Raw genomic sequence first — 27,744 nt, 5'->3', positions numbered from 1 at the left:
AAGTCACAACAGGTAGCTACCCCCTTCCATTACAAGCTATTCCTTGGTTAGAGCTCTTCTTAAATCGACTGTTGCTCAGCTCTTGATTCCTCTGGACATGGGATCTACTTACTTCAGCCTCACATACTGCAGATCGCTGGTGTTCCTAGAACGCAACTGCTTCGCTTTTAGGATTCAGTTTTGAGTGGTTTATCCTTTGGGCAACTTCTCTACTGCAATAATCACTTCTGCCTTCCAATGTTCCCAAAGTGCTTTTACATTCTTTACAGCACTTACCAAAATAATTATAAGTATTTGTGAGCACTGACTTCCATCACAGCTCGAATCCACAACGTGCACTCCTTAATGTATAACATTCTAGTGCTTAATGTTTGTAACGTTATATAGATATTTTTTGAGTTTTCTCTTAAAGTCTGTTTGCTCATTTTTTTAATTTTTTTTTTTTTTTTTTTTACTGTGAGAAGAAAACTGCATGCCAAGTCTACATACCAAAGTAGCTTGCCTCTTATAATCCAAGTATAACAGACAAGGATTTTTGTAAAATTAAAGTTAGTTAAATAAAGGAAACTTTCTAAAGTCCAGGGGCCAAGGACGAACATTATACCAACCTAACAGTGTCCAAAAACCTAAAATACATTAAGTGTGCTTTAGGAATGAGCCAAGAATTCAGCTATCCTTAAAAGAGAATATTATAAGGTTATCGAACACTCAGCTTCATGTAGGCATTTAATTAAGCCATTTATTGCTTCAAATGTGTTACCATGAACATTTAAATATAGACTACAGCAGTAAGGCCTCGTTTTCACCACCTATAAACTGTGAACTCACACTTGGGCCTTTTTCCGCCACCCACTGTTACAGAACTTTTGTACAACAAAGATTCTGAATATCTTGGTGTAAATGTAACAAAGAATAGTAATTGCTGGAAATGTTGCTTTAGTGAGGTAGTTCCATGTTTGGCCATATATGGTATGTATGCATACACATTTACATATAGCTATCTAATTTAGGGACAGGTTCTACTAATTTCTAAATCTTTAATGTAAAATTTTGGTGTATTTCTTCATGTATAGTTTGTAAGAAAGTCAACGTTTGAGCTCAAAGCTTGCTTCTGTGCTTTCTTTCTAAGAGACTCAGTAAGTAGAACACAAGAGGGAGGAGCTATAGCGACTGAACACAGGAATGCCCCTGGCCCTGACCTGACAAGGAACTTTCTCTTAAAATAAGGTGACTTCCTCCAGCCAGTTCAAAGGGTGGATGAGTTTAGAAGAGTCACACTGTGTGATTACAGCACGTAAACGCCTCTCATCCAAGCATCTCCAGAGAGCATGCGACTGAGCTGACAGAGCTCAACTATATACACTGCTTAAAGGCTTAAAAATATCGTGAGGTCATCACACTCCTGACGAGCTGAAATCCTAAGAACTGTATGAACCCATCTCTGGGGCTGACAACAGTCATCAAGTAAGCCTATGGCAGTTCAGCGTTCCAGGATCTTACAGCTGGATGAGGCTCCGAAAATCTGTCAAATCATTACGTAGGTAGCATTACGTAGATTTAACACTGCCTTCTGGGTAAGTTCTAAAAGATTCAGAAGTGGGCTTCATTAAAGCATATGTGGATTTCATATATTTCAATGTAGAGGAAGTCTGATCTTTGAAGTTTCATCAATTTTTCTACCCATCTACTGAACATCTATTAAGTGAAGTCTCCACTATGTAAAGTCCATCACCTAAATAGCACCTATAGAACAAGTCCTTAGGAGTGTTTTGAAGACATCCCACAACCTGCATTATTTTGGTTTCACAAAGCCCAGAGTGATTTAAGAGTTAATTAACTGCCACATCACGATGTCAGAGAATTAAAAACAAAATTATATTTTAAGGTCTCTTTAAGTCATATTGGCCACACTGCTTCCAGTCCAAACATCTATAGCCATTATTTTCATTGTATCTACTGTAATTAGGTTCTTTTTATATCCCTTAGATTCAAAGCAAAGCCAGAGAAATATTCTAGAAAAATACATTTGACACTTCAAATTTACATTTAAAATGTTCTTTCCTTATCCTCATAACACAATTTCCAGCCATCATTATAGAAATCATAGATTACATAGCATTCTGCATGCTAACCTCTAATCTTTTTTGGATTATGAAAATTAGGAATAAATTGCAATTAAGAAATTTTCATAATTAAGTGTGTAAAGTATAAATACAAGTTATTTTTTAAAAAACTTTATTTTAACACCTAATACAATTCCAATTTAAGGATTACTCGCACAAAAAAATAAACACATTTGGTATAAAAATGTATCACTTTAACGCCCTTTCCCCCGGAGCCCCCGCCCCCACCCCCTTGAGCGTGAGCTGCACTCTATCTGGATGCAGAAACATAGAGACTAATGGCACGGATCAGGTTTTACCTACAGGAGTTTCTGTTTATGTACCCAGGTACTCTAGAGGACACCAGCCCACTTTACCACATAAACCAATTCCTTCAGCCTGCTGAATGAGTTTCACAAAGAAACAAAGCTTATTATAAAGGCATCTTAAAAACCATTATCTTAAATCCTTTTTAGAAGGACTGACTTTTTTTGTTTGTATTTTGTTTTTTGTTTTTGTTTTTTGCAACCATTTATATACAGTGTAACATAACAGCTCTGGAGTACAGTACATGCAGCTGAATATACCTGTTGAATATAAAATACTTTCTTAAAATCTTCATCGTTGGAATTCTTTGAAGTTTAAATTATAGAATGCCCATTACTTTGAGAAAATGGTTGGAGTACAAATGTCTGCATATGTTGGCCACAGAAATAATCCAAGGCTAACTGGAATAATATTCATAGCACACCAGGAGTGCATAAATAATTTACTTACATTATTAAAATACAACTCATAAAATTCAAGTTCAAGATCTTATAGGATTGTCTCTGTAATCCTCTAAGTGGTGGCCTGGAGATGAGCTGCTTCTTCGTCCTCGTGTCTTTCCTCCTAGCGTCCTGTATAAAATGGCGAGCTGGAGTTCCTCCTTCCTGCAGTGACAATAGAGTCCCTCTCTATTTGTGCCGACTGCCTCTTCTCTTCATGGCAGCGGTGCACTGCGGACAGAACCACTTCCCCTTCGGCGCTTCGGTCAAGCCAACACACCCATAGTGGAACCACTCTATTGGACACTGGAAGAGAAAATTTAAAAAAAAAAGGGGAGTTGGTATTTCTAAAGAACAGATAATAATAATAAAAAAAATGCTTAGGACACACAGTATTTCATTTAACCAAACTTAGGTCTGTGCGATCAGATTTCTTGGACCCTGGCAGTGACTAAACGTTACTGAGTCTGACAGATGTGCCTCATGGATGAAAACATGGACACCCAGGAAAAGGATGCTTCTTTGATAAGAGAGACGTCATGGACTCTAGTACCTGAGCACTAAAGAATGGACATTTATTTGCTGCCATCAACTTGGACAGCCGCCAGGCGGTGCCATCTTCCAAAGAATAAAGAATATGAATCTTACATGAAGAAGGAAAACATGTAAAAGACTTAAAAATATCCAGCCATAATTGTTCTCTGGAAGTGGAATGAGCTAGCTGTAACTAAAGCCATCAACTGGCTGTGTTTCCTTTCTGGTGCTCTATCCAGAGATATGGAGGAAACCCTCCTCTCTGAAATATTAAAAAATTCTTCACTCCACAGGAAGGCTTGATACCCACAACAGCACTGGAGGAACTACAGGGACCCCAGAGGACACTGCTTTAAAACACCTCCCCACATACACACACAAGTGACTGCACGGGACAGCTGGGGAGGGACTGTGCCCTTCTCAAGAGCACAGTGCACCCACCCTGTCAGGGAAGGAACACACACAACTGTCCTTGTGACTCTTGTTAATATCAGAATTCTGACACCACTGGTGTCACCAAGGTCACAAGTTTCATGCTACTCCTTTGAAGTACAACAGGTACAAAAGGGAGTAGCAGGTACAAAACTGCTGTAGGGCAGTTAAGGAATGAGCCAAAATCCCTAGACAATCAAACAGTATTTAATCAAACATGCATCTTTATCCAAAATTAAATCCCTTTTGTGGTTTGAATATGAAATTCCCCTGATAAGCTCAGTTGGTCCCCAGCTAGTAGCACTGTTTAGGAAGTTTCTAGAACCTTTAGGACAGGGTGCCTTGCTAGAAGTGCTTCACTGGGGTGGACTGGAGGTTTCAAACCCTGCCTCCACTTGTACTTGCTGCCTCCCTTCTGCCTGCCCTGGGTGGGTGAAACAGAATCAGGTGGCTTCCTGACTACCAGGCCAACCTTACACTCCTGCTGCCATGCGTGCCCTGCCAAGATGGACTGTGTTCCCTTTGGAACTGTAAGTCAAGAGACACCCTTCCCTGCCTTAAGTTGCTTTCTGTCACGGTGTTCTTATCAAGTAACTAATACCCTTCCTAGCACAGGAAGCAGGAGTCCTTTCTCAAATCTCCTCTCAGTTTCCCATCAGAGATGGCTTGTACAGTCCAAGCCCCTTGTGGAGAGAATGCCGAATGCTATAATAACGAGGGAAATAACCACACATTAGGTCTTAATTATCCCTGAGCATCCTTTTAGTTTCACTTCTTCAATGTGATAAACAACCAGGACTCTGGTAAATACAGTATCTTAGGCGGAAAGAAAAGAAAGCACTTCGAACTGCCAACAGTAATCCTTGTGAATTTAATCTGAACCTAACACGAGTAGTGCCACCTTGAAACACTGAAGCAGGAAAATCATTAAAGCCATGTAGATGCTTTCATCAGGATAATGTAGTTATCCCAAATGAAAACCTGATTGCCAAACTGGGAAATAGAATTAATAAGACAAATACTCAGTCATCTACACCTTTTTACATCCCAATATAGGAAAATGCAATACTCACATCTTGGTTATCACATCCCACCATCTCTCCATAGGATACCTGGTTCAAAGAAAATTAGATAAACATTACAAGTATGTTACAAGCATTTAAGAAGTTGGCACATTGCATAACCGCACAATATGATCTTCTTCTCTCTGATTCATAAATACTCAGTAGAAAAGCACTGCCTTTAAACTCACAGACTGGCCTTACAGGTAGCTAGTCAACCAGCGCCTTCGTCACGGGTCTCCCAGTCTCTAGCACCATCACAGGGAGGAGTTTCTGCTGTGTAGGCCACAGGGCCAGTGGTGTATTACATCATGCATGCAGGGTACATGTGTTGTGACATCAAATGTCTCACCATAGGTTGTATGGGAAAGTTGGCATTACACGTAATTCATGATTCTTGGTATTTATAGCAAGTATACTACTTTTATAAGACAAAAATTATAAGTAAACCATTCTTGATTTTAGTTAGCATAAAAATGTGCTGATTTTAAAACAGTTTTCTTTCTTGTTTCTTCAGACTACACTTTTATAGACACGCAGTAGATGTTTTTACCTGATTACAGATGCAATACCGAGGTTCATTTGGGTCGTAAGTCCAATCGACTTGACTGTTGGAGTCAGATTCGGGCACTACAGTTGCTTGCTGGGAAACTTCTTGTACTACAGTTGAAGACGATGAACACAGAGATAAGGAGGAAGAGGACGACGAGGAGGAGGAGGACGACGACTGCTGGCTTGAAGACTTGGTGTTGTTTCTGAAAAAATTACAGGCAGATTAGCTGCATTTGTTCACTGGGGCGGTTCCCCGAGAGTGACTCCTCGTCACCGACACAGAAGGAAAGGACACGCTGAGGTCTGACCCTAGGTTTACAATTTTTGTTTTCTGGAGAATAAGTTCCTTTAAGAAGGAAATATTCTTAAAATCTTCTATTTAAAATAAATAGAAGAAAATTCTCTTAAAATGTTTCAACTTTTAAAGATAATTTCTAAATTAAGGTTACTATCTACCATTGACTTAAAATTTTTGGTAGTGTTCAAGAATAATAGTTACACCATCTCACACTGTTAATGTTTTTACAGTAAATTAAAGAGTTCTTATCAAAACCTAAGTACAAATATAGAAAAGTATTTGGCAAAGTCCTAACATCAGTTGGCATGTGTCCTATGCCTATCAAGTATAGCTGGATCTGAGAGTATCAGAATTCAACAACTGTTTACCACCAACTCTATTCCAGAGAACATGCAGAAATTTATTATAAGGAGTTCAACTAAATGTGGGCAATTCATATCAATTTTAAGATGTATAATAGTTCTGTGGAGACTTTACATTGATCATTCTTTCAGGAGATTTTTGTAGAGAAGTAATACATTTAAAATAAAGATAAAATGCATTATTATATAACTAACTCTTTTGGTCTCTCATTTGCACCTTTTTTTCCTCCTTCAGCTCAGACAACAGGGTTTCTAAACACCTAAACTACAAATAGGAATAGTGACACAAAATGATTTATCTGAAAGAACAAAAGAAAGTAAAAAGAAGTCACTTACATACTAACTGAGAACAATTACAAATGACTCTAACAGTTGAAAGACTTCCTTCCTGCCTTCAAGGTGAGGCAGTGCAGAGAGCCAACTGCCTATCCAGTGTTTAGCCTGGATCACTGTACCCTGCTGTGGTTAATCCCTGGAGATGTATGGATACAGCTCCACACAACAACCCTGAACAAAGACACACACTGCCATGGGAAACTTACTTGCTCTTCCTGCCACTCCGCGAGTCCGTGGCGGAGGAACTGGCATTCTGGGTTAAGGTTGTCATGAGTGCCGATGAGGAGGAGTAGCCAGCTGTTTCTCTGGGTATGGAAAATTCTTTTCCCAGCTGGAAGTCATTGTTCTTAAATGCTTCGTAACTGGCTTTTAAACTCGATGTTCTTCGCCCTTCTTTCATCTTAAGTAGACATGTATTGACAACATCAATATATGTAAATATGTATTTTCTCTTTAAGTGTTACACGTTATGGTTATTTAAGTCATGGAAAAATTCAGAGTCTTTTTCATGCTAAGCTGAGAATAAACATGGGAAATAGAATGTCTTAACTCACACTATGTGCAAACCACAGAAATGAGCTAACTGCAGCCAACACAGATAAAAGCCCAATGGTACAGAAAGAGCAGATATTGTCCTCATGATGACAGGAAGGTAACTTGTGCACTAACTGGGAAAAGGGTCAACGTGATGGCATGATGCGTCACTCTATACCCAATAACTTCTCTGCATTATTACTAAAACACCAACTAGCCTAAAAGGGCAACTTCAAGCTCAAACTATATGATGTCTGAAAGCTCTGCTAACACCTAGTGGCTCCTACTGAGGTTTGCCAGTGACGGGAACCAATGTAGCACTTGCCTCTACCCACGACTATTACCTGTGCTGTCGCTTGCACGGCCTGTGCTGCCGCCATGGTGATGGCCCCTGCGCCAGCCCCTGAAGATAATGAACCAATGTTATAGGAGGCCAGGGGCTGGGACGAGTTCACATTGTAAGCATTGTTGCAGGAAGCTGTGGAATTATTGTTCCGACAACCTGTAAAGAAGAAAAAAAAATGGTTGCAGAGTACATAAGGTTTCTGAGATTGAAATAAATTATTTCCCCATATATAAAATTAAATTTAAATTCTTCATATACTTTAGGGATTGAATCAACTGGAAAATACAAGGCAATTTTCCTTTTCCTTCTTATCATCATGTAGACTTCAGAGGTAGCACATGTGTGGATTATAATCTTGAGCGCTCCTCTATCCCTTACTCCAACATAAACAAAACAAGCAAATTACCACTTTCGAGAAACGAAACTCACCCAGCGTGTTCTCCTTGGAAGCGTCAGATGTAAGGGTGGACAGCAGCGCTTCAGATTTGAATTTCTTCTCAGGGATATGGTCTGCTGCTGCATGGTGAGAAGTTGGATTATATTTCCTTTCTGAATAAAAAGAAAATTCACAAATTTCAAACTTCAGGGGACTACAGAGAGGAATACTTCCACCCCTTTATAAATCAGTACAGTTATGATCTCGGTTCCTTGTGAAATGGACCATTATGCTCACCAAGGAGGGGACAAGCAAACAGTCTTTGTCACGTGGTTCATGGAGAGAACAGACATTTCAAGCACTTTAGAAACTAGGAGCAAAAAACTAAAGACAATCCACGATGTACTACGGTTTCACATTATCACGAGAGAAAGTCCATCATAATATACTGCCTACCATTTAGAATAGCTTCCAATTTACCTCTCTTTCCTATTGAATTGACTTGTCAAAAAAATGTAGCAACCAATAATCCCCTTTCACTAACTCACTAATAACAAGATTTTATCACATGATAAATATCAGCTAAGCACTGGAAGGCAAGGCTGAAAGAAATGGGCCTACATGAAGAAGTGTATAGTTGGGTCAGTCGTACCACTCCCTAGATCTGTTTTATATCTGTTTCTGCGCTGATAGAACAGACTTCCTGTTCCCAAATTAAATATATGTTGCTTAAATGGAAAAGTCTACACGTAAACTGTGATAAAAAGCCTATTGTTTTTCTTTTTTCTTTTATTAGGTATTTTCTTTATATACATTTCAAATACTATCCCGAAAATTCCCTATACCCTTCCCCCACCCTGCTCCCCTACCCACCCACCCCGATTCTTGGCCCTGGCGTTCCCCTGTACTGGGGCATATAAAGTTTGCAAGACCAAGGGGCCTCTCTTCCCAATGATGGCTGACTAGGCCATCTTTTGATACATATGCAGCTAGAGACACGAGCTCTGGGGGTACTTGTTAGTTCATAATGTTGTTCCACCTATAGGGTTGCAGGCCCCTCCAGCTCCTTGGGTGCTTTCTCTAGCTTCTCCATTGGGGGCCCTGTGTTCCATCTTATAGATGACTATGAGCATCCACTTCTGTATTTACCAGGCACTGGCATAGCCTCATACGAGTCAGCTACACCAGGGTCCCTTCAGTAAAATCTTGCTGGCATATGCAATAGTGTCTGGGTTTGGAAAAAGCCGATTTTTTAAAAAGGGAAAGGAAAGGACGTTTCTCATTTGCTTATGTAGAGCTAATAAAAGAGCACATACAGGTGACATGTACGGTGCTAAACTGTACTTGAGCCAGACTTACTTTCCACGGGAGTATGTGAATGAGCGTGGTGATTGTTCACTGGCTGCGAAGGAGCATCTAATTCCAAAGATCCTAGAGAGGGGACACAGAGACAATCCAGGATTAAACGTCACTATAGAATCTCCACTTAAACCAACCCCCAACAAGATGGCCCTCACATATGACTGCCAACCTCTGGCATATCACTTTAGACAGACATGTAGAGAGTTACTATCTTCAATTGCATCCTGAGCAGTCCTCTCTCTAAGGAGGAAGACTCACTTCTCAGTATTCACCGTAAGTACACAACAGCTCAAGATATGCTAATATCTAATTAGAGAATCTTTCATGCTGAGTGTCACACAAATAGAAAAAAGGACATTACAACTCTATTAATGGTGAGATCTAAAAAATTCAATCTAGTAACAAAATTGAAAGCCTTTTAATACGTTATCCTAAAGGTCTAGGTGATGGGGATATTACTGCATACAAAGAAATTCAATCACAAAAATTAACTGCAATACTGACAGTTCCAAAAAAGAGCTTAGGGCTTTGCTTGCAAACAGTAAAGGGCATAACCCCCAATCCCAAGCTTTAAAACACTTCTGAAGAAATTCTCTCAACTTATTAAAGATTCGTTGAGATACAGTGATGTCAGGGCAGGATGAACAGTTTGTATGTGACCCCGTTCCGTTTCCTGTGTCTGGGTCCTTAGTGGTTGTGTCATTAACTCCCTGAAGCAGTGAGGAGGCAGGCAAGGCTTACTCACAGCCACCAACAGCATTTCCAAAAGAAAGAAACCTTCAAAGGTAGTCATACAACATTTCATTTTGTTCCCCAGTATCTATTATCCTCAGATAGGTTTCCTCCGGAATAAAAGTATCACCAATAAAGAAGATAATTATGTGAAGCAAGGATCTACTTTTAAATTTAAAATTGCAATCCTTACTAACAGACACACGCCTGGCTTGTCCAGTTGACCTCACACGCCCCTGTAAACACAGCTTAGGTACCCTGTAGTCATGAAACCCACTACCTGGCAATAGAAACGAACTGGCTGGTGAATGTACCAAGGAATGAGCACTGTTGGACCCTAACTGGACTGTCATAGAAATCACCCTGAGGACTAACTTGGTTCCCTTACCACTCAGTGACTACCTCCTCTGACCCTACCAACAAACTGCTACCTCACCTAGTTAGGCTAGAGAAGATGTGAAACTGGTTAAACACAAATCTGTCTTGCTCACGTTTTGGGGAATCCCCAGAGTTAAGCCCAGGCGATATCTGGGACTAAGTTTAAGCACATCAAGTTTGTAACAACAACAAAAAATATTAGGATGAGTTCTTCTGATAAGGGGAGGTTTTGAAAAGACTTCCCAGCACAAGAGGAAGTGTTACGGAAGCGATGGAAACCTCAGTCCACACAGGTGAGGAGCAAAGTCTCAACAATTCTGCCAGCTGAAGCACACAGAACAGGCGTGGCTTGGCTCTCACGGTGGACACTTGGACGTTTTTGCCTCTTTCTTTCTCTAACTCTCTTCTAACTTAGCATATGTGAATATTAAACACGCACGGAGTCTGCAATGTGGGCACACGTGCTCAGAATCACAATGGTCTGGAGGCTGGGGCGGCAAGCTTTATAGAGCATGGTCCCATCTCAAAGTGAAAACAACACAAAGTGAAAGACTTTGTATGCTGTCTTCATAAAGAGGGAGTAGACTGACAGCCTGCATATTTCTCTCAGTGTTTATGACCCAAAGACTTCAATGCCAGCCTAGAAGTTACGGGACCCAGAGGCTACCATCCACCAAAGGGCATATATGATCTGGCAGGCTTTTGTGAGAAAACTACTCTCCAAGATGAATAGAAAAACCATAAATTGTACTTACGCCTCTCTAGTATTTCTGTAATTCCAGCATTATCGGCTTCCAGCTCCATTTTAAACTTGGCCAGTTCCTGATCCAGCTTTCTCAAGTGGCGATCTACCTGTTTCAAAAAAAAAAAAAAAAAGATAACACCAAAATCTGGGGCCCAGCTAACGTACGGTTTAATGACGAAACTTCAATATTTCTTTACTAAAAGGTAAGTCTGCTTCATATCTTTAGACTAGTCAATCAACTTATATCTTAGTACATCTTAGGGTACTGGGCTAATACCTCCCCAACCTTATTTTTAAGAAAGCAGCGTCTCAAATCTGTTAGAAAATGTTCTGTGACCGATTTTCAGAAGAGGGGCTGTGAGAATCAAAGTAAGTACAGGGTTCCGAGGGTTGGAGAACCGGCAACTTCTCAAAACGTGCCTCAGTTACCTTCTGTCTCAACTTTATCCTAGGGCCGGCCACACTGCATGCAAACTGCCTTACACTAACAGGGAAGATACTCAGCCAACAAAGGCACAAATGCAATCAATGCTACAAGGCAGGGAAGTGGACCATTGTTTGTGCAAACATTAATAAACAAAAGGAAATTTTAACTAAAATCTACATTTTTGAAAAAGCTTGGCTTAGTTATGGCCAATTTTCATTTTTATCATTTACTTATGAATCTTTCAATAACAGGAAAATTATGACCTTCAACTAGGTAGTGTCCTAACATATTTATAAGATTAATGTCAAACATTATCATCTTTCCAAACCTGCTATTTTAAAGATAAATAAATATCCATCAAATTCTTTAAAAGATATTTTTATTACAATACTTTTACAATACAATATTTTCAAAATCTAGGCTGACTGGATCACTGTTAAGACTAGGGACAGTAGAAGATGGAGAAATGGCTCAGGTATATGTAAGAAATGTTTATACTCTTAGAGAACACCAGAGGTTAGGTCCCCATCACCCACATGGGATGGCTCACAACTTTTGGCCCCAGTTGCAGGGGTTCCATTCCAGCCTCCACAGGCACTGTTCCCATATACATAGACCCATATAACAGATAAACAAGAATATGCATAATTAAAATACAAAAGTACAAAAGTAAATCTCAAAAAACAAACGAGTTGCTGGGTGTGGTGGTGTATGCCTGTAATTGGGAATTAAGAGGTGCACAGGCATCTCTGAGTTCCAGGCCAGCATGATCTACATTGTAAATTCCAGGCCAGCATAGTCTATATAGTGATTTCCAGGCCAGCCAGAGCTATATAGTGAATGGTTAAACTAACACTCACTCTCTCCTTCCCTCCCCCTCCCTCTCCTACTCTCCCTACCCCCCCCCCCCCCGCCTCTCTCAACAATAACAAACCCTATGACCAATGTACTACAGTATATAAAATGAAGAACAAATTTTCAGTAAGTTATTCAATTAAGTACTTTGTTCCTAACATGAGGAAGAGGAGGACAAAACCTACCAAAGACAAGAAGCAGGTCAGATGCTACTAAAGGCCAGGTAACACTCTGCCCTGTGCTTTACATGCTGTCCTAATTATTTTTCTGTTTCTGTGATCAAACACCATGACCAAGAGCAACTTTAGGGGTGGTTTATTTTAATTTATGACTTTTAGTCCATTGTCCTAGAAGTCAGGGTAGAAACTCAGGAGGCAGGAGCTGGTGCAGAGGCCATAGAGGATGCTGCTTACTGGCTTGTCCCTCATGGCTTGTGCAGTCTGCTTCCATACAGTGCTCAGGAGTGGGTTCTGGGCCCTGCCACATGCATCAGTTAAGAGAATGTGCCAGTCTTGCTGCAGTAGTCTGAATAAAAATGGCACCCCATTTGGCTTATCTATTTGAATGCTTTGTCACCAGGGAGTGGGACTGTGAGAAAAGGGTTAGGAGGTGTGGCCTTGCTGGAGGAGGTCTGTCACTGGGGTTGAGCTTTGAGGTTTCAAAAGCTCATGCCAGGCCCAGAGTCTCTCTCAGCTACAGATCTGGTGGCCTCCTGAGTGCTGACGCGCTCCCTGACATAGGATAATGAAGAAACCTCAGGAAGGGTATTCTATTCTAACAGTTGCCTTGGTCCTGGGGTCTCTTCCCAGGAGAGACCCTTGTTCCCAGGCCAGTCTGGTGGGCATATTTTCTCAACTGAGGTTTCCTTTTCCAAGATGACTCCAGCTTGTACCAAGGTGACATGAAAATAGCTAGGACAGATGTCCTCACCCTAAAATTTAAGGCAATCCTCTTTCCATGTGAAAACAGAAAGCAAAGTAAAGCAAAACAAACAAAACCAACCCCCCACCAAAAACAATAAACCCTACTGGCTCAGATGAGTTAAGTAACATGCCCAAGATTATACAGCTGTTGCATTACAGACTTAAGATTTAATTATCTACATATAGTAGATAATGCATCCTCATTTATATCTAATTCCTTCTGAAACTGTTATAGGAATAAACTTTTTTTTTCTTTTTAAGTGTAGAGACACATAATTCAAATAGAAAAACTAGTAATAGTGTCCTATTGCTTATATTTTGTATGTTAGCAACAACTTTCAACATATTTCTTTATGATTTTTCAGCCATTTAAAGCCAGGTTATCACTTAATATTTACATACAAATTACTCTTCAGAATTTGGCAGAAGTCATAGTTATAATATTTAAAGCCTACTGGTGTCATATGTTTGGGACAGTTACTCCAATTAATAGGACACAGATAACTTTTGAGCATCCTGTAATAGCATCTTGCTTTCAACAAAAGAATGACCACAAAATCCATTACTCAACAGTATAGTGTCTCTTTCATTGTCAAAATTTAATCTTAAGGGAACTCAGAATAATTAAATATATTCATTCTAAAACACCACAATGAAAACCTTCCACCAATTTATCTAAAATTAAACTTGCAATAAACATTGAGTTTCTACTATGTACTTGGCGCTAATGGAGGGCATGTGAAGACTGTAAAAAAAATCCCAGCCTTCACAGAAGATAATGCATCTTCTGTGAAATTAGAATTTAGCCAACAAATCAAAATTCCTAACATTTTTAACATTATAAAGAGTCTTCCAGAAGAAGAAGATAGAATGTAAATGCAGCAAAGGGAGAGGTTCTGCAGTACAAGAATAAAAGACATAGCCATGTGACCCTGGGCCGAGGTAGACACCAAGGAAGAAATGACGAAGGGAAGAGCACACTGCATGTAAATAGATGGAATAGAGCAATCATAAATATGGACATTATCAAACAGTATGTTCCAAGTGAAAGAAAGAATGGTCTAGTCTGTACCACAGACACTAGAGAGGCAGAATGCTAGAGTCTCGCCTGGGAGGGTGCTCTAAAGTGTATGCAGGCGATCTCCCCACACCATACACTTAATTCATCCCATCTCTCTACTTGAAATTGTTTTACTAAATATATTATTGATGAAGTTCACTAGATGACTCAGAAGAAGCAAGAGAATTCAAAGAATTAAAAATTCTCAAAACTAATTTCCTACCTCAGCAGGCAAGAGCAGCCATAACCACCCTGAGGGTGGCAGCTCTGGAAATGGCTTCTTGATTCAAAAGCAACTGTGAACTAATTACTTTTTAAGCAACTCCTAGAAAATGTAGATTATTTCTCTTAAATTTATCATTGTTATACTTACTAAAATAAAATTAAAAGTCAGAGAATAAGTTGACCAGATGATTAAACTTTAGCTAAAACCCTCAAGATACAGCTATGCAAACAGTAGTCAAGAACTATAAAAGGAGATAAATTGAACACAACTGAAATCTCACACCCTCCCTCAACCCACATGAATGGAAGAGCCGTTCTTGCTAATCACTGCCAGGAGCACACAGGTGCTGCGTAGAGCAAGGTCTTAGATTTTTGCAGCCCCTCTACACATACCTGAACTTGTAAGGATGGTTTACGGTAATAATGAGGGTATTAGTCTACTTAAGAGAGAGAGCGTGTTTGTCACAGATTCCAAACTCAAAGTTAAGCACAAGAGTCTTACTGATCAGTTCCCTACCTAACAACAATAAATGCTCTCCACAAACGCTCTCTCTTCTACAGCTTCAAATCATCCTGTAACCCAGGCACAATGGCTAAATTTAGACTATGGTCCTTTTCTAGAACTTTTCTGAGGCAAGCAAACATTACTCGGCATGTTCATAAGAATAAAGAATTTAGCCACACTTGGCCTCTTTGTATAAAACAACAATAAACCCATTTCTTAATATTTTAGAGTTCTAATATTTTATTTTTCTCTATTGAATCTCTCTGTTTTTCAATGTTCAGATTTTAGAATGTGTCAGTGAAGGACCTACATTAAACTAACATATAACTTTTAAAAAGTTTCTACATGGACAATTGCTTCCCAGATAGTCGAATTTTCCAATTTAGACATCTAGCTTGACCTTAAAGAAAGGGTAGTTTATTAGGTCCTCAGAGAAAATCCATAGCAATAGCAGATGAGTTTTAGCTATGAAAGGATTTTGCTGTAATAAAGAAGGTGAACTGGTAGTGGTACGAGAGAGTAATGACATCAGAGTATCCTCTGATAAGTCATAAAATAGTTCTTTCCATCTCTAAATTCTATGATTAGATGAAAATGTGAACTATTCTGTCTTTGGCTTAACCAAGTACTTGAGGCCCTGGAACATAAGCTACATCTAACCATCTTCCTAAAAGACAGCAGGGACTGAAGACCAATCAAAAGGTCAGACTCACAGAACAGTTTTTCTTATTTAGAGTATCAGGTGAAGAACTCTCAAATTTACAGGCAGAATGTGGGTCTGAGATGCAATCACCTCAGGTACAGGCCGGGATATATAAGCAGAAGCAAATTCAAGAGTGGTGAGAAATGCCAGACTATGAAAAGCACTCAAGTATCAATGAAAGCTGTCATTTTGGCAGAGTGCATATAAATCAACTTTATTGGGTACTGCAATGTAAAACTTCTTAGAGAGTGATATTTGATTAAGGAATATAAACAAGTGTTTAATGACTGCTTATATATTATTAGGTTTTAGGAAATTATCTAGCAAGGTAACTTTTTGTTTCTAAATGTTTCTTACTCATAGACAACATGGTTTCTTTCTTTAATAAATGACATAACCAGTATAGTGCTGGTCAAAGGAATCCATCCATTTACTAATGATGTTAAAAGCAAATAAAGTGTTACAGTATGAAAAGGCATAATGAAAACATTGTTTTATACAAAACACTGAATCATGAAATCTGACTACAGACAGGTTCAGTGTCTCTTATAAGAAATGTCTATGCAGGGCTGCAGAGGTGTTTCAGATTTCAAATGGTTTCAGATTTGGGGAGCTTTACATAAACCAATGAGATATCCTGAGGACAGAATCAAACTCAACACAAACTTTCATCTCATATATACACAATCTAAAGGGAATATCCATATCCTGCTTTGCCTATAGCCTGTTAAGATATGAAATAAAATCAGATGTGAAATTTTTAATTTTTTTAATTTTTGTTTTTTTGGTTTTTTTCGAAACAGGGTTTCTCTGTGTAGCCCTGGCTGTCCTGGAACTCACTATGTAGACCAGGCTGGCCTCGAACTCAGAAATCCACCTGTCTCTGCCTCCTAAGAGCTGGGATTAAAGGTGTGCGCACAAATTTTTTACAACGACCACAAAGCTTCATTTCTGGGGAACATTTCACATTTTGAACCTTCAGATTAGTAAAGTCTACTCAAGTATTCTACAAGCCTGCAGAGGTCAGAGGCCAACTCATGAGAGTCCGCTCGCTCCCTCCACCACATAGGCTCAAGGGATAAAATCCAGGTCATTAGGCTTGGCAGCAGGTGCCAACAACCTGAGCCATCTTGCCAAGTCAAAGATTTAGTATTTTAAAATGTCTCTTTTTGCAGAACAAATCTCCTACTCTTCCTTTAGAAAAATTCTTTCACAAATTATATACATTAGAAAAAATAAATGATCTAAATTGAAGAAACTAAACAAAACCATGAGAGCATATTTAAAAGAATACTAAAAAGAACCGAGCAAAGCCAGGATCAAGGAGGAGCCTGCAGAACACAGTAAACTAAGTCTGGAGCAAAATGCAAATGGCTTTCAATCAAGGCCCCAGCATGATGACTGCGCACTTTAGAATAAGCATGATAGATTTATCAACTGGGGCCGGGCACCCCACGGTCACTCATTCTCCTCGTCTCACCAGTTGTGGATCTCTGCAATAGCCTCCATCTGCTCAACAGAGCTCCATGGATGAGGAGTAAGATCAACACTATCTGTGGGCTTATAGAAAAATATTAAAAGTGTAATTATAAATTATATTGGTTTAGGAAACATGGCAGCAGTAGCGCCTTGTCTAGGGTCTATAAGGTCTATAAGGCCATGAGTATGTGGACAGGTTTACTCTAGCGACATGGATTTCCTCCTAAAGAGCAAGCCTTGAGTCCAACAAGGCAGCTGTTAGTCACTCCCAAGGTCAGAGTCACCAGTGCAGCACTGGGGATGTCTTGCTATGCTAGTCACTGGTATGGGTGGTAAGCTTTATAGCTCGGTAGGACGTGGGGACTCAGGAAAAATCATGGAAAGAGGGGGTGAGTGAAAAGATTTTAAGTGCCAGAGGACCGGGACATCTAATGGTAGATGTCTTCTACACATAACAGGGAGGCTGCACCCATGGAATTTCAACAATACTATTGCTTAAGATTGCTTAAGTAAATCTACATAATAAACACCAACTGTCAGGAGTTTCACAACCCCTAGACGAGAGCTACAGGAAATCAACAGCTGGTGAGAAAAGAGGAATCAGTTCTCTTCTAGTTGGTTATTCAATCCCAGTGGTTAGCTCTAAGATATGTACACATGAGCAATGATAGATAGAGCCAGTATCAGATCTCCCCCTTACACACACACACACACACACACAGAGAGAGAGAGAGAGAGAGAGAGAGAGAGAGAGAGAGAGAGAGAGAGAGAGAGAGAGATGGAGAGACAGAGAGAGAGAGACAGAGAGAGAGAGAGAGAGAGAGAGAGAGAAGTCATAGATTTGAAAGGCAATGGGGGGCACATGGGAGGATGACTTAGAGGGAAAAAAAGGTAAAAATGATGAAAATGCAGTTTTCATGTTTTAAATTCCCCAAAATGCTTGTATTTTAAAAAAGAATAAACATGACAAATCAAAGTTGAAACACCATTTAGAAAGCGACTCTAAGTCTTTTCAGTAAGTGATGAATATATTAGAGGGCTCAGGCACTAGAATTGGTGCAAAGTGGGTTTCTAGAGGCCAGCAATGCTCGCTCTTTATTTTTTCTAGACTATGGTCACAATAGTACATACATTAGTCAAAACCTACATTACAGTTTAGTGCATATATACTCTAATCTTTCTAACTACAATCCTGTTTCTAAGAAGTACTTGAACTACAGCAGTTTAAACAAGTGGAGAAATTACTTGTGAGTGAAAGATCAGTCCACGGCGATGAGGTGGAAGAGGTGGGAAGGAGGCCGGGAGGAGGACTTTTAGTGCCCCAGTGTGGAAAGCACACATCAGTGGACCTTCTGAGATAGAGATGGGGAGAAGTGACAGACACGACAGTCTCAGATAATATGACTCAGCAACTCAGAAATGCTCGTGCTGATGGAATTGCTGTCTCGTTTATGAAACTAAGAGACTAGATGGGAAGGTAATTGAGAAGTAGTTCTCTGCTTGTGTGGAAGGTATGTGGGTAGGTAATAGAAAGAGCATCTGACCCAACAACTTATTGTATGATATGGTAGCTGATCTTCCTTGCGCTTGACAGAGAATTAAGAGAGGGTAAAAATGATCTCTGAGCAACCCTTGAAGAATAAAAAAGAGTAAGGGTAAGGACAGAATCAAGGAACACCATCATTCTGACATTAGAGACCAGGAAAGGCCACAAAGGTGGCAACATTTTTGTACAGCCTTCAAGTAATGATACATGAGCAAGAATGCCAACAGAAAGAGAATGGTAAACAGCAGTATCGGGACTATGGTGGCCCAGAAGTTATCAACTGAAGTTTTGGGGACTGGCAAAAAGAATACAAGTTGCAAAGGACTGAGGAATTATCTGAAGATAAAGAACACCCAAAAGCCTGAATGAGAAACTCAAGAAAGACTATTTTAGAACAATATTTGTTTGGGTGCCTGTCTAAGTGTCTTTAAAAGATAGGGGAGAAGTGAATGTTTAAATGCTGTGGTATACAAGAAGACGACAAGAAAATATAAGAAAAGAACGCAATGTCTGAAGATAAGGAATAGAATGCATATGTGATATAGCCAAGTCAAAGATGGTACGGGAAGGGATAGGAACTGTAGTAAAAGTGACCATTCCTAAGTTCAAGGCTAGCCTGGACTAAATGGAGAGATCCCATCTGAGACAGAGAGATAAAAGTACAACAGACAGACTGCAGGGTGGTGGTAGTGGAGGAGGAGGAGGAGGAGGAGGAGGAGGAGGAGGAGGAGGAGGAGTAAAAGGTAAATAAGTAAAGCTACAGAAAGAGATGACAATTGTATACCTGACAGGAAGAGATAATGGCATAGCAATAATTGAAGAAATGTTCACTAAGAAGCCTCAAACTGTAATCCTGTCTATGAAAGCCAAGATCACATGCCCAGAGCCGGGATGTTTGTAGGAAATGGCACTGTTTAGGAAGTAACCATGGGGAAGAAGAGAAAAGAAACAGATTCCATTCAAACACAAGGACTACTGCACAATGCCTAGTGAAACGATCCAAATAAAAGTGAGGACACCAAGTTTTCAGGGGCACCAGCCTCTCAGCTGCTAGTATCTCCAACTGTGTGCGCGACAAGCAACTTCAGGGACTGTCACAGCAAGTGAGGGCACTCTGAGATGGTAGTGATGAAGAAGGTAATGAAAAACGTGGACAAAAGTCCAAGAACTCCACTAGAATCTCAGATTACACACACACACACACACACATACACAGACACACACACAGACACACACACATACACAAACACACAGACACACACAGACACATACAACGTGGAAGAAAATGAGACGCAAACACAAAAGGTATTTCAGAGGTGGAGAAACTGCACACGATGCTCCAGTTCAGAAGGCAGCAAGTGGAGGGGAACAGAGTTCACAGAAGATACAAATAACCAGCAGGTAAGATGGCTCACCGGAGAACAAACAGGAATAAGGGCCCTGTTTCTTAAGGAGTGAACAGCACTGTTATAGAAGTCACTAAATGTTGTAAGCAGTGTAAAGCAGAGGAAATGTAAAGATAATTTAATCTCAAAAGGGGATTTTTGAAACCTACTATGCAGGGGCTGGGGAGATGACTCAATGGTTAGGAGCATACACTGCTTTCCAGGGGACATGTTTGGTTGCTAGCTCACATCAGCCTGTCTTCAACTCCGAAGGTTCCAAATCCTCTTCTAAACTCCACAGGCACCGCGTAGAACTATATCTTAGTACTTACTCGCCAGTTCCCTATGAGCCCTAGAATCCCTAGACAGAGACCTCAAGCTGGAACTGAGCTGGAGGCTGTCCCAGAGCCAGAGGACACCACGCACACTGCTGTAGGAGAAAAGGCATCAACAGTGTTTACCCAACTGTAAGCCATGTGCTGTGACAACCTGTCAGACAAGATGAGCCCCCTCTGGGCCAAAAATGCCTTGACATTATGGGAATAACAGACAGCTTTCTGATTGGATTTGAAGCCCAGGATGGAAAAAAAATGCCTAAATACTATAAATCTGGTCAAACGGTCATGGGATGGGGAGGCCAAAGACCCTAGAGGAAAACATACTACTATGGTTTTTGCTAAATGGTCATGTCAAATTTCCTTCTAAATGCTCAAGTTAATATGTACAAGTTAGTGCTGTCCTCAGCCTCAGTCAGAGAAACCTTCTGACCGCAGTTTGTAGCACTTAATGCAGAGAAGCGTAACTAATCAAGATGCCAAGAACATGGGATAGGGTGTGTTCAGCCCTAAATAGATATCCATCCATATAGTCCCTTCCAGGGCCTGGAACGTCCTGGTTCAGCCACAGATAGGGAGATGCGAAACAAAGAATATATTTCTGGACTTCATAGGGCTATACTGGTGAAGTCACTGTAGCTGTGGTTACTTGCACAACATTGAGCCTGCCAATGTTCATCATGGATAAGAGGGACCTATGAGGTTGCCCCCTTCCTGATGGTTGCTCTGATGTCAGTTGTGGTGACTGGGGGGTGTGGGTGCCACTTTCTTCAGTGCTGGAGTCTCTGAGAAGTTACCCATGCTCCAGGAAATACCCTCCCACCCATGTCAGTGCAAAGAACTCTAACTAAAGTGGGTCCCACGGGAAGAGAAGACATGAAGGGGGGAGGACGGCTTCTTGAGAAGACTGTTTCAGCAGGGGGTGGGATGAGAGAGGAGAATGACGAGCATTTTCCGAAGCCTCGAAGCAGGAAGCACTGGCTTTTCAAGAAAGCTTCCCTTTTGTTTTACGTGAGTTTCTTTACAACAAGTTGTTGCTTTACCAAGATTAAAAATGTATTTCACTACATAAAAACACACTTATCTGATACAATTTTCTTAGTTTAATGCAAGCATTTGCATGCAGCATATATAAGGCGGGTGAGTGACCTTTGTCCTAGCTAGCTTTAACTGTCAACTTGAGCCTAGAGTCATCTGAGAGAAAAGCAGCCTGATCAGGTAAGCCTTTAGGCATGCCTGGAGGGGTGTGTGTGTGGTAATTGTTAAGTGAGGCGAGAAGGTCCTATCCACTGTGGGTGGTACCATTTCTTGGGCAAGTGACTGACAGCTGTATAAGCTGGCTAAGCAGGAGTCTGTATGAGCCAGCTAGTAGAGTTCCTTCATGGCTTATACTTCTACTTCCTGTCCCAACTTTTCTCAACAACTAGTAAGTGTTACTAGGAACTATAACCTATAAGCTGAAACAAATCTTTCCTTCCTCTAAGTTGCTTTTGGTTAGAGTACTGTGCACCAGTAAGAGAGATGAACCTGGAACATCTCTATAATGTGTCATGCTCACTAACAACTATATTCGCATGTATCTTTCAATGGAAAACTGTATCTAGTAGGCACTGCAAAGCCAAGAAAGAGTCAAAATGTCAAAGTTCAACTCAACCAAACTGAACATGGAGTTACTCTGATACAAAAAGAAATTAGTTTTCCTATAATACACAGTAAGAAGAGGCTTTGCATTAAAAACAGACGCTTCCTATCATATGGTACTGATGTCATCATGACAACAATCTGAGAAGCACACCTAAGTGTATCTCTCAGTGATTTCAAACTTTTGGAATTACTCTTGCAAGAGAGAAACACCTTTTTTCCTTTCTTTTCTTTTTATTAAAAAAAACCCTTTTTACATACATTTCATCATATTCTTTCTCCTCCCCCATCTCCTCTCCTCCCAGATTTCCCCCCACCTCCCTACTCACCCAACTTCATGTTTGCTCTCTCAAACAACAACAAAAACATAAAACAAAAACCCCCAAAAAACAAAGTTAAAACAAATTAAAAAAAAAAAACAGTAAGACAAAATTATCAAAACAAGAAGCACACACTTAACACAGAGTCTGCTTTATGTTTTCTTTTCTTTCTTTTCTTTTGGGTGTAATCTGATGACCCAGGTGATGCCAACTATGTATTAGCATCCTCTAGGTAAACAGTGATATGGGAAATCCTCTTTCTCATTTTCATCAGGCCACCAAAGACTCTCACTAACATAGTACTCTTAATCACATGTTATCATAGAAACAATTGCAAAATGGTAGAATAGGATTAATTAAATAAAACCAGTTCTTTCTAAAAATATTACCCACAAATGTACAGTAGTCTTCACTGAGGTGTGTGGCTCTTGACCTATTAACTAAACTGTGAACGTCTATGACTCTTCCTCAAGGAAACCAAGACACAGACACTGAACTCTCAAATTAAATATGATCAAGGGAGCAACACTTCAGTTTACACTTAAGCTAATAAAATAAAGTCCAGAATTCTAGCACACACAGTATAATATGCACACTCTTTTACTTACCAAATCATAAATCTGGTTTGCCAACTGTACTTTCTCATCTGCATCTTCCAAAGCTTTATAGTAGTCCTAAGGAAAAATAGTTTCATTTTAAGCACTGGTAATTCTAGCATACATACATACATACTCATATGCTTTCTCACTACTATACCTTGTTATCACTTGCTCATCATATTAGCAATAACAAGCCTCCAAGGTCGGGAGGGTTGGGACATTAGAAATGAAGTACAATGCCAAAAATTAAAAGATGCTCAAAAACCTCAGAAAACACATATATAAAAGAAAATTATGGCAAGTCCACCCTCTTTCCTAGGGAGTTATAAAAGAACAAGAGTGCTAAGAGTTAGCTAACATATCAAAACACAGAACACTCCATTTTAACAACTTGAAAAAATATCTTATGTGTGTAAGTGTGCTGCCTGAATGCATGTTTGTGTGCCAAATGCCCACAGAAGTTAGAGGAGGGCATCAGATCCTCTTGAATTGCAGTTGTGGATGGTTATGAACCATCATGTGGATGCTGGAAATAAAATCTGGTCTTCTAAAAGAGTAGTCAGTGTTCTTAATCATTGAGCCATCTCTCCTGCCCCAATTTTTACAGCAAAACTACAGCCATAGAAAGGATTCTGATCTGTAGGTTTCTGCTATCCAATTGGTTGACAGCTCTAGTTTTAAATTAGGTTATCAATTAATACCACTCAAATTATAATTTATATTTCTCCATATTATTTTTAAAAACCAAAAATTTTCTTTTCATAAAAGAAAAAAGTACCCTATGTGTTTCCACAGACAACTAGACTTTTGGGGGTATGTTCAAATTGTGCTGCATGAAAAACTTCTAGTTGAAAAGGATGGCTAGTGAACTCTAGGTTAACATACGCAAGCTCTAACCTCCTTCATACCTGGGCATTTTTACAAGCCAGGACCACTTCTCTTAGGAAAGCTGGTTTACCCCCTCCTAACAGACAATCTTCCTTACAGATGGAAGAATAAATAACACAATTGAAATTTTCAGTTCCAAGATTAATGTTTCTGTATATCCCTGAAAACTTTATATGAAGGTTAGGCGTAAGGACTTATTCTTCCTCATGTTAAAAGACTTGACCCAGGTCACACAGCTACATGGCAGTGAGGACCAAAGCCAAATCTTTGAAAGTTGTGTTCCTAGACACCACTAAAGAAAGACACCAGATCCCACACACACACAGCACTAGTGAGCTTATCTAATCTGTAATCTAATCTGCAGGACAGCCTTAAGGCCCGCAGCACTAGCTAAAATAAACTTCAGCAAGAATTACAGGAAGCTCTAAACCAGTGCTTCTCTACCTTCCCAATATTGTGACCCTTTAACAAAGGTCCTCATGCTGTGGTGAGCCTCGGCCATGAGATTATTTCTGAATCGTAATGTGTTTTCCGATGGCTTTTGGTGACCCTGTGAAAAGGTCATCTGCCCCTTGAGTTGAACTGCTGGTCTAGAATATACCAAGTGCCCCCAAGTCCCTCATAAGTGCCCTCACTCCATATCCAGGTATCTACGTAATGTTACTATCTCTCCTAGAGGGTCCCAATGTGACTGCCAATTATCCAAGGCATCACACTTACTTTTTTGATGGATGCCATCTGTTCTTCTCGCCACTCGGGTTTATTCTTCTTTGCATTCATAAAGAACTCACTGACTCTTTGTTCTAGTTGATCCATTGCATCTGACACAATAAAACATTTCATACTTAGCCGACCAAACTGCTTTGATTTGAGGAAAAAAAAAAGACATCTGACAACTCTGTTTTAGCTTATACACATTTTGTACTATAAGCAGTGGTGCCTTCATTACATTAGTTTTTAAAAAGCTGAAATATTCTGTACTGACTTTGCTATTTCAAAACATTTTCCAGTAATCAAGGTAGAGTGAATTGTACAGACAAGGATCTACGCCACAACCCGCACTGAAATCAAAGTTAATGGCATTAAGTCAGCTGGTTACGGCAATCAGAGCTGCTTACTAACAGTACTCCTGGGACGGTCTCATACTTCTTTTAATAAAAATAGTGATGACAGAGTCAACACTTGCTCCATAGCACCAAGCACCTCATCACGTCCTCTCACAGGAAGGGATAATATATGTGACCGTTGCTCACCATTTATTCACTCAACACACATGCTATTTACTCTATGTAAGGCTTCGCCAAAGCCCAGGTCAAAAATAATGACCTCAGTGGATGGCTGCTAAAAAAATAAATAAAAGGGGTTTTGTTGTGATGGAAATGGAGAAAAAATTGCCCACTATATTTATCATTTAAGCAACTTCAGAGCAGGATGGCTTTTTACAAAAGATGCTGAGATGCTCTAGTTAATCTTCATTTTTAAAACACAATTTACTTTCAGCTACTTGCTGACCTTAGACATGCTGATACTTTTAATGCCTACTCACTTTGTTTCCGAAAACTCCAGGATTACAAAGTAAGTAAACTTGAAAGCACTGTCATATGAATAGATTAAATCCAAACTATCCCAGAATTTTAAAAAAATTGAATGATTGACAATGTTTTAAATTATCCTTTATTCTAAACCTATTTGTAATGGGCATTATACATCCTAATTATCTGTATTAGTTTAAATCCTCAGAAGACTGTCAGTTTTTAAAAAAAAAAAAAAAAAGCAAACAAGCCCCCCAGGCAGCAAGGCTGGAGTTGTCCTAGTCGTCCTGTCCAAGAGTGAACCCAAATCTGTCTGCCACCAAACTCTACTCAATCCCTCTGGAATGTGCTTCGGCAGGTGTTTACTACTGCAACTACCTTAAAGTCAAAGAGAAAAAGCACACCTATTCCAGTCACAGATTTATGAGAGGCTATTGGGCAATGCACCCCAAGAGATGACCCAGAGACTGAGATGAGAAAAGTACAGTCAGGGACAAAAGGTACAGAAATGAGGGGCAGGGGCGGCAGAGGCTCATGAATGAAGAGAACAAGCCCTTAGCAAACTCAAGTTACCTTTGAGCCTCTTCCAGTCTGGCTTTTTCAAAAGAACAAGGTTCATTTTGGAAATAAGTCACATATAAAGCTGCCAAGCACTGACAGAAAAAAAAATCAATGCTAGCAATGCCTGAAAAGCCAAGCACTAGGCAGACAGAAGCAGGAAGATGAGGAGATTAGAGCAAGCCTAGGATTATTATACATATTGAGTGTGAGACCAGCCTGAATGACGTGGTTGTGTTTACAAAACAAGAAACCAGTAGGGAAGCCTATCAAACGTCTACAGTTTTCTAAAGAGCAAGCGGGTGATTTCCTTAAAATCTGATCTCTCTCACTCATTTCTGGCTGAGAAAGTGTCCACGCTGTTCACAGCTCTAAGTGTCTTCCATTAATATGCAACTTGTCAAAGTTCGGCCTTCCGAGTTCACTAGGGTCCCTAGCCTGCCCTTCTATGTCTTTGCTCTGGAGAAATTCGGAATGTAATGAACTTTTAAGTCTGAATGCAGAACTCCAAGTTTCCACATCCAGGCTCGGGTGCAAACCTTCTGAAAATCACGCGAGTTTCCACTGCGGTGCAGTGTCGTCATCTCCATGCAGTACACAAACAACTGTGTTTGCTGTGCCCCGCGTGTTAACGGTACGGTGTGCCCGCCGCCTCCTTGTCACAGCCTGAAAAAAGTAGCGCGGAGGACCCGCCAGGCGATGCCCGAGGGAGGCCGGGGCTGCGCGGGGCCGTGGAGACGCGCCACTTACTCTGCACCTGCAGATCCATCTCGCGCATCTCCGTGAAGCGGTCCCGTAGGTCCATCGGAAGCTGCTCAATCACTGTCAAAGGCACAGTCCGTCAGAGGGCGGGGCCAACGGCGAAGGGACGCGCTGGCGTCACGCGTGTGTGCGTGCGTGCGTGCGTGCGTACGGGAGGGGGGGCGGCTCACAACGAGGCTGCCAGTTACCGTGAGAAAGAAACATCCCCCGCTCCCCCTCCCTCCCGCCATCCCGCCCGCCCGGCCACTCGCGCTCCCGCCCGCCGCCGATCCCGCCCGCCGCGTCGCCGGCGCCGCGCACTCACTTTCCAAATAGTCCTCTAGGTACAACATCGCGGCCCTGACTGTTGCGGGGACGAACGGGTCCAGGGGTTTATTTGTGTCACTCGCTGTCGCCGGAGTTTTGTCCCTTCCAATATGGCGCCTCCGCTAGCAGCACCCGCTCGACTCCGGCAAAGGAAAAAAAAAAAAAAAAAAGCAAAGGAAAAAAAAAAAGGCTCCACTTTGGCGCCTGACGGCGCTTGCCTCACTGCCGCCCGCCGTTGCTATTGGCTGTCTGCAGCGATGACGTCAACCGGCCGGTGCGGATCTCCGCGGTATTCTGGGAAATGTAGTCTTCTTTTTCCCCGAGCGTGGCCATTAGTGAGGGTGTCTCTTGGAGTGGCAACTACAGAAACCACACGCCTGCGCGAAACGGGCACGCCAGAATCCGAAATGCGGTGCCTCTGTTTATTTGTTGATTTCTTACATGGGGGATGACGGGAGTTGTATGCGCCTGCCTGACACAACTAGGAACAACTTTTCACCTGTTCTGGGCGGTGATTCTAAGCCCGCCGTTTGTGAGTCATGGATTTCTGGCTGTGCTAGGCAAATAGCAAAGATTCCAAACGCTAGAATAATCGGCTAAGTTCGGAAAATTCAGGTTGTTTAGAACAGAACTCGCTGCTGGAATTTATCTTCATTATTCACTCCTGATAAATAAATGGGACAAGTGATTGGTGTCCCTGCAACGTTAAGATAATTTATAGTGAGACTGGAGCGAATGTGCATTTCCCAAATTAAAAGACACCCAAAATAGTATTCAG

General features: G+C 40.7%; 1 protein-coding gene across 4 annotated transcripts; it reads right to left on the bottom strand.

Annotated features, from left to right (window-relative positions):
• Window positions 1-719: 719 nt before the first annotated feature.
• On the bottom strand, window positions 720-27,187 carry Ing3 (inhibitor of growth family, member 3). 4 transcript variants are annotated; one of them, NM_001311061.1, is made up of 12 exons: window positions 26,965-27,187; window positions 26,649-26,720; window positions 24,529-24,629; window positions 22,930-22,995; window positions 10,928-11,024; window positions 9,060-9,131; window positions 7,754-7,840; window positions 7,323-7,480; window positions 6,651-6,844; window positions 5,450-5,651; window positions 4,909-4,947; window positions 720-3,175 (listed from the first exon to the last, which is right to left on the bottom strand). In NM_001311061.1, exons 1-12 carry the CDS (start codon window positions 26,990-26,992, stop codon window positions 3,059-3,061), a joined length of 1,233 nt encoding a protein of 410 aa, NP_001297990.1. In that variant the 5' UTR covers window positions 26,993-27,187; the 3' UTR covers window positions 720-3,058. The 4 variants fall into 4 exon arrangements, with proteins under 4 accessions (NP_001297990.1, NP_076115.3, XP_017177236.1 ...); NM_023626.4 differs by having other exon boundaries at window positions 721-3,175; window positions 7,754-7,873; window positions 26,965-27,143; XM_017321747.2 differs by having other exon boundaries at window positions 1,854-3,175; window positions 7,754-7,873; window positions 26,438-26,720; window positions 26,965-27,136.
• Window positions 27,188-27,744: the final 557 nt, after the last annotated feature.

Source organism: Mus musculus, chromosome 6, assembly GCF_000001635.26.
Source record: "Mus musculus strain C57BL/6J chromosome 6, GRCm38.p6 C57BL/6J".
Taxonomy (NCBI): Eukaryota; Metazoa; Chordata; class Mammalia; order Rodentia; family Muridae; genus Mus; species Mus musculus.
Note: the sequence above shows the minus strand (reverse complement) of the source record. Positions and strands in the feature narration are given on the sequence as shown.